Raw genomic sequence first — 12,163 nt, forward strand, 5'->3', positions numbered from 1 at the left:
GCCTCCCAGGTTCAAGCAATTCTCCTGCCTCAGCTTCCTGAGTAGCTGCGATTACAGATGTCTGCCACCACACCCGGCTAATTCTTGTATTTTTAGTAGAGACAGGGTTTCACCATGTTGGCTAGGCTGCTCTCGAACTCCTGACCTCAAGCGATCCACCTGCCTCGGCCTCCTAAAATGCTGGGATTACAGGCAAGAGCCTCCATGACCTGCAGGTGTATTACGTAAAAAAAAAAAAAAAAAAATATTTCCATAGGTATTTTGGGGAAAAGGTGGTATTTGGTTACATGAGTAAGTTCTTTAGTGGTGATTTGTGAGATTTTAGTGCACACATCACCTGAACCCAATTTGTAGTTTTTTATCCCTCACCTTCTTCCCACCCTTCCCCCCTCCGAGTCCTCAAAGTCCATTGTATCATTCTTACGCCTTTGCATCCTCATAACTTAGTACCCACTTATGAGGGAGAACGTACAATGTTGGGTTTTCCATTTTTGAGTACTTCACTTAGAATAACAGTCTCCAATCCCACCCAAGTTGCTCCAAATACCATTAACTCATTCCTCTTTCTGGCTGAATAGTGTTCTGTCATATGTGTGTGTGTGTGTGTGTGTGTGTGTGTGTGTACATACAACAGTTTCTTTATCCACTAGTTGGTTGATGGGCATTTGGGCCTGTTCTACATTTTTGCAATTGCTAATTGTGCTGCTTTAAACATGTATATGCAACTATCTTTTCTGTATGATTTCTTGTCCTCTGGGTAGATACCCAGTAGTGGGATCGCTGGATCAAATGGTAGTTCTACTTTTAGTTCTTAGTTGTGTAGTTTCTATTCCTCCAAGCAATAAAGAAGAGTTCCCTTTTCACAGCATCCATGCCAGCATCAATTATTTTTTGATTTTTTGATTATGGCCATTCTTGCAGGAATAAGGTGGCACTGCATTATGGTTTTGACTTGCATTTCCCTGATTATTCCTGCTGTTGAGCATGTTTTCATGTTTGTTGGACATTTGTATATCTTCTTTTGAGAATTGTCTATTTATGTCCTTAGCCCACTTTTTGATGGGATTGTTTGGTTTTTTTCTTATTTGTTTGAGTTCCTTGTAGATTCTGGATATTAGTTCTTTTCTGATGTACAAATTATGAAGATTTTCTCCCACTCTGATGATTGTCTGTTGACTCTGCTGAATGTTTATTTGGCTGTGCAGAAGCTCTTTAGTTTAATTAAGTTTGACCTATTTATCTTTGTTTTTATTGCATTTGGTTTTGGGTTCTTTGTCATGAAATCTTTGCCTAAGCCAATATCTAAAAGGGTTTTTCCGATGTTAGATGTTATTTTCTAGAATGTTTATAGTTTCAGGTCTCAGATTTAAGTCCTTGATATATCTTGAGTTGATTTTTTTTTTTTAAGGTGAGAGATGAGGATCCAGTTTCGTTCTCCTACATGTGGCTTGGCAATTATCTCATCACTATTTGTTGAATAGGGTGTCCTTTTCCCCACTTTATGTTTTTGCTTGCTTTGTCAAAGATCAGTTGGCTGTAAATATTTGGGTTTATTTCTGGGTTCTATTTTGCTCCGTTGGTCTATGTGTCTGTTTTTATACCAGTATCATGCTATGGCCTTATAGTATAGTTTGAAGTTGGTAATGTGATGTCTACAGATTTGTTCTTTGGTGTCTATGGCCTTATAGTATAGTTTGAAGTTGAGTAATGTGATGTCTCCAGATTTGTTGTTTTTGCTAAGTCTTGCTTTGGCTATGCATGATCTTTTTTGATTCCATATAAATTTTATGATTGTTTTTTCTAGTTCTGTGAAGAAGTGGTATTTTGATGGGAATTACATTGAATTTGTAGCTTGCATTTGGCAGTATGATCATTTTCACAATATTGATTTTACCCATCTATGAGCACGGGATGTGTTTCCATTTGTTTGTGTCATCTATGATATAATTTCTTTCAGCAGTGTTTCATAGTTTTCCTTGTAGTGGTCTTTCACCTCCTTGGTTAGGTATAGTCCTAAGTGTTTTATTTTTTGCAGCTATTGTAAAAGGGGTTAAGTTCTTGATTCGACTCTCAGCTTGGTTGCTGTTGGTATATAGCAGAGCTACTTCCCTTATACCTCTCGGGCAGGAACTCTCCCTCATCTCCCAGTTCCTCTCGATCACGTCGACCCAGTTCATTTTTTAAGAACCTACAAAAAGAAGAGCAAATTCAACTCAAAGTAAGCTGAATACAGGAAGTAATATGAATGAAAATAGAAATAAGCAAAATATAAAAATAAAAACAATTTTAAAAAAATAAAGGAAAGCAAAAGCAAGTTCTTTGAGAAGACCAATAAAATTGATAAACCTCTAGCTAAACTGATGAGGAAAAAAAAGACACAACTTATCTATGTTAGATACAGGGAGGCGACATAAATGCACATTCTACAGATACATTCACGTTCAAAGGTACATATTCAGATACACATATAGATACACATTCAAGGGTAATAAGAAAATTTTATTTTTAACATTATATCCATTTTTTCATTAAAAACTCCCAGAAAACTAGGAATAAAAGAGATTCTTCAATCTGATGAAGGGCATGTACAAAAAATTTGGAGATAATTTCATACTTAACCATGAAACAATCAGTGTTTTTTTCTCTAAGATTAAGAACAAGGCAAGGATATTCTTTCTCATTACTTCTATTCCATTTTTACGGGAGGTTATAGCCTTCTAGCCAGAGGAAGAAAGCAAGAAAAAGGGAAAAAATACATCCAGATTGGAAAGGAAGAGGTAAAATGTCATTATTTGCATACATAATTTGCATATTTCCATATCCCAACCTGTCAGAATCTAGTTATCTTTATCCCACAGTCTGGGACTTGGGATGGAGTGGAAGCTCTTAAGCCCCAAGGGCATCCTGCAGACAAACTGCCTCTGCACAAGGCACACACAACCCCAGCCCATGGTTACTATGGAGGGTGGATACCACTTTAGAAGATAATCTCTAACTAAGGATAAAAACTGCCTTAACAACTGGCTAATGAGCTGGAACCTGGAAAATCAGAGGTCAGAGAGAAATGGATAATAGGAAAAGAATTCAAATGGCAAGCGTCTGAAGCAAGGAAGAACATTTGGACAGGTGAAGCAATGGCAGCTGAAAGAGGGCATGACACGCTGAGTGAACACATTGGAAGAGACTGAAGCAAAGTGATAGGACCAGCCTTGGCCCCAGCTCTGGCTTTTACTGTAGAGCTATTTGCTCTTAGGCAATTACTTTAACCTTTTCTTCTTGTCTGTGAAATAGGAATGAACACACAATGTACTTCGCCTGGCTGGCTCCCTCTTATCATTCAGGTCTCCTCTTAAATATCACTTTCTCCAAGAAGCCTTCTCTTATCCCCCTTCTGCAGGAACCCTCCCCACCTCCAAGGTCCTCTCCATCACATCAATCCAGTTCATTGTTTTTCATAGCATTAACATAATCTGAAATTAATTTGTTTGTGTATTTGTTTATCATCTGGGGTGGATCTTTGAGATAAGTTGATGACTGTATTACTTAACCAAGAAGAGTGTTAGCTTTGAAAATAAGTTTTTTGGCCGGGCGTGGTGGCTCATGCCTATAATCCCAGCACTTTGGGAGGCTGAGGCAGATGGATCACCTGAGGTCAAAAGTTCAAGACCAGCCTGGCCAACATAGTGAAGCCCTGTCTCTACTAAAAATGCAAAGATTAGTCAGGCATGGTGGTGTATGTCTTTAATTCCAGCTACTCGAGAGGCTGAGGCATGAGAATCACTTGATCCTGGGAGGTGGAGGTTGCAGTGAGCCGAGATCATGCCACTGCACTCTAGCTTGGGCCACAGAGTAAGACTTCGTCTCATAAAAAAAAAAAAAAAAAAAAAAAAAAAGAAAAGAAAAGAAAAAGGAAATAGGTTGTTTTAAGGATAAAAAGGAATCATATGTGCAAAACATTTAGCAGAACACCTGAGCCATAGTCAGCAATTGTTATATAATAGCCATTATTATCACTATTCTTGTCACCATTATCATGATTATTTATTATCACACTGTAGGTGCTCATTAAGGTGTTGGTTGAACTGAAGTACTGAGCATTAGGCCAGGGAGGCAACATAGACTAGTTCTACGTAGCCTGAAGTGCTGGGCTCTGTGCTGGTAACATGATCAGAGAGAAGCCCTCTACCAGAGCAGCCACTAGGAGGGTCAAACCAGAAAGAAGCCCTAACCTTGGACAACCAGACCATAGCTCCTGGCTGGATGCACAGCAAGCTATCTGTTAGGAAGCTGCTGGCCTCAGCTGGGACATCAAACCCATGGGGAACACAATGTGGCACTGTAGGACCCGTTACCCATAAGAGGTCTGTTAGGAAATAAGGATATGCTCTCTATGGGAAGGATAGGATTCAGGTAAAGTTTGGGCTTCCAAGTAGGCTTTGGTTCAATGTCTTTTTTATGAGATTTGAGATGCCTTTAACAAACATTTGGAATAAACTCTGTGCTCAAATTGCTATAAAATAGCACTTGCTCACCTTGGATAATAGAAGGTCAAGATGGGGTTGGCTTGTACTAAACAATGTCAGAACACTCATTTTGTTCTTCACATTGACCCCTAAAAACCACACATAGTCAGTTTGCCTTCCTGGCCTGTGGAGCACCACAGCTTCTGGCTGTCAATTAGGATGTGGCTATTCATTGTCCACTGATGACAACCACTCATAACCTCCTACACTGGTTTGCGCTAAGGGGCTTCCTCCTACAATCTAAAGGCAAAAGGACACCACAGAACCCTCAGGTTTCAACCAACGTCCTCTTTATGTACAAGAACCAGAAAGGTATTTAACCAGCCCAAGAAGAGGAATCTATTAGAAAGTTATAGAACCCAAAGGCAAAAAGTGTAGCAGGTTTAGGGCCTAGAACTTGGGCCTAAAGAGCTTTCCAACACCAGGGCACTGGTCTGCTCCCAGAACTCCCATTCCCCTTCCACTCTTTCCAGGGCTATATGTCTCTCATTTCCCCTCCCTGAAAATCTGCTCATCCTCCTTTCCTTCTATGTACAGATGGGCTTTCTTGGCATCATGACTCACACAGTGTGAATGGCAGCCCCAAAATGGTCACCTGGATCCACTGGCTTACATATCCTAAATTCCTGAGAAATAGCCTAATTTTTCCTTTGTGGATCAGATTTCCAACTATGGTACAGAAAGCTGTGGCCATGATGTAAGGATCATATAGTATTATAATAGATACAGGGGCCCAATCTGTGTTTGTATGTGTGCATAGTGCGTGTTGAGGAAGTTCTTAAAGAAAGGGGTCTGAGTTTTGCAGGCTCCCAGATATGCCTTCTTCCTCCTGAGAGGCTTTCTCTGGTAGGTCAGGAGAAACAATGAGCAAAGGATGAATTATAGTCTCTTTCTCTCTCTATCTCTCTCTGTCTCTCTCTCTCTCTCTCTCTCTCTCTCTCTCTCTGTGTGTGTGTGTGGGGGGGGGTGTTGTGTGTGTGTTCATGATAAATTGGCTTCAAAGCTAAAACTCAGAACATGAGGTACTAGATTAATTTATCATCATCATCATCACCATCATCATTTGGTATAACTGATGTACTATAAACTACACATATTTAACATATACAATGTTAATCGTCTTTTTCTGTTTATTGCTGAGTCATATTCCATCGTATGAAGACTTTTTAAAACATTTCTTAGACAAAACTTTTCAGAGTTCACAGGAATAAAAACAATGTTCACACTTCCTACCCACAAAAGTATGTGGCAGGGTAGATCTTAGCAAAATTTGAAATAAACACATCATCCAAATTGCTACAAGTCAGCAGAACTATTTATGTTGGGTTTCTGCAAATGATTAGCAAAGAATATTGATTGCAGCAATTTCTAAGTAGTGTCCAATAACTGCATTCTTGATACTCACCAAGCGACAATAAGAAACTTGTTCAAAATCACGAAGTTCATAAGCAGTGGAGCCAGTTCATAAGATTGGAATCCAGGCAGAACTTGCAACAGTCTCCTACCTGGACTCACTGCCACTGTTCACTGCTGCCAGTTACCTTCTTGAACCAGATCTAGCATTATTCCCTTGCTTGAAATCTGTGGACCACCCTCCCCACTCTCTTAATTGCCCAAGTCCAGGTTTCAGTGCATTTATCCGTCTATTCATTATAAATCAACAAATAGTAACAAGCTCTAACATTTGTTTCAAAGCAATTTTACATACAATTTGTGAAAAGCCCTGGGACATAAGCAGGTGAACCAATAGTTCTAAAAAGTTTCAATGGCTTGTGAAGAGGCAAGACAGCAAATGCTTGTTGCTGGGACCCAATCCCAGGCCCTAACTGCCTTGTTGGATATATGCATTGAATGTCGGACAGATTTCTTCCTTGCTCATTCAGTGCTTGGAGCTTCCTGACTTGTTTCAAGAATGTCAAGTCCTTTCATTCCTCTCTAGTTTTGCAACTGCTGTTTCTTCTGCAGGGTATGCCCTTTACCCTGCTTAGTGAAGACACAAAAATTCTTTGTGATTTAGCTCAAATGTCCCATCTCTTTTTGGACTCCTTTAACAACCTGTTAATATCCTCCATTACAGCACTGGCCACGTTAGATTAAATGGATTTTCTTGCCAGACTCTCTTTCCCAGTATACTGTGACCTCCACTAGAACAGAGATTATGGGTGGTGAACGTGGCCGGAGTTAGAAATCTGGGATTGACTAGTGATGGAAGATGGATAAGAACAAGAAGGAATGGATGAGAAATGCATGATTTTTTAATTATTATACTTCAAGTTCTGGGGTACATGTGCAGAATGTACGGGTTTGTTACATAGGTATACACATGCCATGGTGGTTTGCTGCATCCATCACCCTATCATCTTCATTAGGTATTTCTCCTAATACTATCCCTCCCTAGCCCCCCACCACCAAACAGGCCCCGATGAGTGATGTTCCCCTCCCTGTGTCCATGTGCTCTCATTGTTCAACACCCACTTATGAGTGAGAACATGTGATGTTTGGTTTTCTGTTCTTGTTGTCAGTTTGCTGAGAATGATGGTTTCCAGCTTCATCCATGTCCCTGCAAAGGACATGAACTCATCCTTTTGATAAATGGCAAAGGTATGCTTCTAGTTCTTCCAGGATTCAGGCAACACTGAACCAATGTTTATTAAGAACTGGACATAGTACTAGAGGCAGAGATAAATAGCAGATAGGACAAAAATAGCTGTGTGTTTGTGTTTATGTATGTGAAGAGCGAGAGAAAAGGAGGTATAGTGTGTGTGTACACATGTAGTACAAATATAGCAGGTTTTTACATGTTTACATATATGGTGTATGTACATATAGTGTATACACATATATAGTAGTATGCGTATACATATGTGCATATATACAGTATATGTACATTGTGCATAAATACATGTATTATACATAAAATAGCATATCAATATATAGTTTGTGTGTAGTGTGTGCATATATATCATGTTTACATGTTAGGTACATATGCACACATATACGGCATATGTGAATATACACATGTACACACATTGCGTATAGAGTACATAAGGAGATAGGAAAGATATTAATTATATGCAATACAGGCATTTTTTAGTAAAATGAGAAGCACCTTGAGGCTTGCCTTCCTATTGTGGTGAGAGAGGAGCCATTGAAGAGAGAAGAAACAGCTGGAGAATGAGGAAGGAAAGGAGTTGAGAGAAACCTCACTAAAGCCACGCAAGAACCACATTCTAAGATGAGCTGGTTTGCAATAGCAAATTCCTTCAAAAAAGGAAAGCCAAGGCAATGGAAAACCAAAAGGGGAAAAATCACTGGATTTGGTAATTAGAAAATTAGTAGGCAACCCAGAGCAAAAGTTTCCAGAGGAGTGGGAGTAGAATGACTCAGAGGTAAGGAAGTAAAATCAAACAAAATAGATTTCTGTCTCTTTTCAAAAGTTTTGCCTTGAAAGGATGCTAGGAGAAGCAGCTTGTGATGGAAGCAGAATCAACAACTTGGCTTTATTTGGTTCCCTGGAAGATGAAAGAGCACAAGCATGTTTGTGAACAAAAAGCTTACCATTCTGAACTGCAGTTCTAGCGTTCACATTGGGATGCATCGGTCACAGCAAACCCTACAGTCAGATTTCAGATTCGTCTAGAGCTTTGCTTCTAGTAACTCAAAAATCCCTCACAACTCTTCAAGGAAGGGTCTATGATCATCCACATTTTACAGGTAAGGAAGCTAAGGCACAGAGAGGTTAAGTAACTTGTCCAAAGTCACTCAGCTAGTAAGTCCCAGAACCCAGATTCCCACCCAGGTAAGCTGGCTGCAGTAGTTGGGTTTGTAATGCGGGTGCAATGAAGGATGCAGAAAACACAGACCTTGACCTGCCTCCTGTTCTCCTAGGTCCTGCTTAGACTGGCCTTGATCTACCTCTCCCGGCTTTCTCTTCTACCCAGGCAGAGGCTTTGGCAGCCATGTGGAAGTGAAGTCATGGGCCAGGGTAACAATGTTTTAGAGGTAGTAACAAAGGAGGAACAACAGAGGGAGGCCATTTGTTGGTGTTGCAGGGTTTGCAGCTCTCTGGCAGTTATGTTGTCAAAAAGAGAGGCACAGTATACACTACCAAACCTAAGTTTAGTAGAACTGGCTCCCACTCCTCACATTCTGTAGCCTGGAAAAAAGGTACTTAACCTATGTGGGTACCAATCCTCCATCCATAACATAGGATGACGATGATGATGGTGATGATGATGATAACTATTCTACATCCCTTATGGTGTTGTTGTAAGAAGCAAGTGAGAAATTATGTGAAAGTGCATGCACATATGAACTTTTTCTTTACTGTTTTTATTAATAGGTTCTCAAGCTATCTGAAAAATTTCTCATCTTCTCTACTTCCCCAGTTATACTTCCCAGGGCATTAAAAACTATTAAGACATTTGATTGTGAGAAAGTGTTTCTAAATCCAAATTGTGCAGTTTCCGTATGTACAATTTGCCCCGAATCTAAAATTCCCTAAAATCATGTAATGATGCAATGTAATACCTTTTTACACTTCTCTGAGGATAAGCTGTGATAAATTGTCATTATCTGTGATTTACAGGGCAACTATTGGGTGCCCACACTGCTTCCAACTAATAGTTGCACCACAGATTCCACATCTGCCTGTTTATCCTTCTCTTTTTCCTCCAGGCGCCACATGATAATAATATACTACTGCCAATGTAGCATTTTCCCCTCACATCTCACTTCCTCTTTTCATGGATTTCACTTTTATAAATCAATGTCATCTTTAAATCCCAGCCTGATCCTGATACAGACAGAGGAAGACATAACTTCAGTCAAGAAGCTAAAGGAACACACACGTTGAAGGGAACATGGGAAAACTGTCTGTGCGGCTCCACCTTCTGGTCATATTCTGCCAAACATTTGGAGGGCCTAACCATATTTCTTGGGAGTCTCATTTGGCTGACTGTGGAGACCAGGTCTCTAGATGGATGTTTTACCTTTAAACATGACAATTTTGTTTGAATATAACGAGCCGAGAATTACATACAAAGCTGCCATTCTTTATGTTTTGTCTAAATTGTCTTGATTTTTAACTTTACAAATATAAACTATATTCCAAAAACAAAATGAATAGGCAGGAGTTAGATGGGGTACATCATGGATGCTGGGTGTGTAGTTAATAATAGGAACATTTACTGCCATCTACAAGAACACATGGGACACTTTCTCCTTTTCTAGATGAAAAACCAGGGATTCAGGGCCAAATTTCACTTTCTCTTTCTTTTAGAAAGGGCTGTACCTGTTGCATGTATGTTTTAATTAAGAAAACTGAATATACAAAAATTCCAGATTTCAGAAGCAATGTTTTGATAGTAATTTGCAGTAGCTAAGGATGGCTTCGTGAAAACAGGGCCTTCCTCAGAATCCCCTTCTGTATCTATCAGCTGCTCTAGTGTATGCAATTGACTTAAAAGTTTTGCAAAGCAAGGCACACCTCCAAATCTGTTCTTCCCCAAACCAATCCTTTCTCACAAATAGTAACATGATTGCCCAGTGTAAATCTCTCTATGAAACTTTACAGAGTAATCCTATCATTTGTCTGTTATGCAGAAATGAGCTGAAAGCATCAGGAACATTAGCATATTTTTCCTCCATGAAATTTCCAGAGCACAATGACAAACAGATCCCCTTCTCCTGCCTCCTTCTCTCCAACAATCCCCGACAAAATACCCTACACCCAGATTCCTCTCTTTCTGTGGTAAGGCTGATGGAGGCTTAGAAGGACACTTGGTATCCCCACTCCCTCTTCCCATTTTAATCAGTCAAAATGCCAGTGAAATGCAAGTCAACACATGTTCTTTTTTTCTTTTTTTAAAGCATAAAAAAGATTTCTTTCAAAATAAATATACAGTTCTATAAAAAACATTAAAAGGCACTCTAATCTTGGCTGCTGTCCAGCAGAAACATGTTCAACTGTTTTTAGAGTCGTCCATAAAAATATGTTCTTTTAGCCAGGTTTTAGAACACTTTCAAACATAGGAAATTCCTTATTCTACAAACAAGTCCTTTTAGAGATACTCTAAATATGCCTGTGATGAATGTCTTTTTCACATCCAGGATTCAAGGCTGTTGAAGTGAGCTAGACTATGAACACCAAACACAAAAAATTGTATTGATACACAAACCGTTCATAAATTGCTTTGTCAGACTACAAAAATACATCAGGTTTTATCTATGGTTTTCATCAGTTAATAAGTTAGTTGTCTCTTAATTCAAGTATGAAAGTCAGTCCCAAGTCTTAGGGGCACCCACCGCAGCCACATTACCGGACAGATGCAGGCCGCAGCGTTCCCAGAATTTTGTCCCAGTGTGTGAAGTACGGGGCAAAGTTGCAGTTAAAGTGAGAGTGATGCAGGTCGTGGTGCGCCACACCCCCGTACCACCCGAAGGGCACCAGTCTGTGAGTGGACCAAGGGAAGTTGTAGCCGGAGTGGTCCTCCACGGACAGCCAGATGTTGAGCACGTGGAAGGTCAGGGCAGTGAGCGGATGGCACCCGAGCAGCGTGACGTTCATCATGTCGAGGACGCCCAAGGAAAACAGTTCCCAGACGCTCATGTACTGCGTGGCCAGTGCGAACGAGGACGGGTTCTGGTGGTGCACCTTGTGGAAGGTGCGGTACAGCCAGGGCACCTTGTGGTGCAGCAGGTGCCACACGAAGAACTCCGTGTCGAAGAGCAGGAGGCAGAGCAGGACATGGTGCAGCAGCAGGAGCAGCTCGGGGGCTTCGTGGGGCAGGAGGGCCGGGCTGCGGGCCCAATGCAGCAGCGTCACGGGGAACACGAACATCACGTGCTGGTAGAGCGTCTGCCACAGGCAGGGCAGCAGCTGCCGCGCGGACGGCGAGAAGTCCGGGTGGATCTTGTAACGCCGCAGCGCGGGCACCCAGCAGCACAGGACGTCCAGCACCACGAAGGGCAGGCAGAAGCCCACGTATGTGGTGATGGAGAAGATGACCGGGAAGAAGGGCGACAGTATGAGGGCCTCCCAGCTCCTCACGCGGTCCCAGAGGGGCTGCAGGAGCAGCTGCTCAGAGCTGCAGAGGACCTGGGGCTGGGAGCAGTTGTGGCAGCTCATGGCGAGGCTGTGCGGGTAGCAGCTGCTGCTGCTGCTCGAGTCCCACCGACTTTTCACAGGACTGCGGGCCCCGCCCCAAGTGACGTCACTGCGTTTCCATCGCTCTCCGCGCGGTGCGAAGCCTGAGTAAGTCATCGGCCCGGCAGAGCGGCGCTTGATTGCTGTAAATATGCTCCTCTACAGCCGCATCTCAGCGGCTCTGATACGTGCGTGCAGGCTGGGCACTTAGTACTTTTCATCTATGTTCTGGATTTTCAGTTGATGTACAGTCAACACACGATATACAATGTACAGACCTACCGTGCGGAGTTTCTATGAGTTTGGCAACTCAGTTCACGTGTGTCATCACGAGTCTCAAACTAAACGGTTTCCATTGCCACCAGAAAGCGCATCTTGGCAATCAGTGCAGAACTGTTTGTATTTTTTAATGCATACGTACAACTACATCCATGTGCTTTCATAAAGACGCAAGCATAACCACATTTTTTAAAATTGTCTAAAGCGGCAAGCG

General features: G+C 41.5%; 1 protein-coding gene across 1 annotated transcript; it reads right to left on the reverse strand.

Annotated features, from left to right (window-relative positions):
- Positions 1-10,368: 10,368 nt before the first annotated feature.
- On the reverse strand, positions 10,369-11,703 carry CH25H (cholesterol 25-hydroxylase). The gene has a single exon (XM_017510130.2). It carries the CDS (start codon positions 11,650-11,652, stop codon positions 10,840-10,842), a length of 813 nt encoding a protein of 270 aa, XP_017365619.2. The 5' UTR covers positions 11,653-11,703; the 3' UTR covers positions 10,369-10,839.
- Positions 11,704-12,163: the final 460 nt, after the last annotated feature.

Source organism: Cebus imitator, unplaced genomic scaffold (assembly GCF_001604975.1).
Source record: "Cebus imitator isolate Cc_AM_T3 unplaced genomic scaffold, Cebus_imitator-1.0 Scaffold431, whole genome shotgun sequence".
Lineage (NCBI taxonomy): Eukaryota > Metazoa > Chordata > Mammalia > Primates > Cebidae > Cebus > Cebus imitator.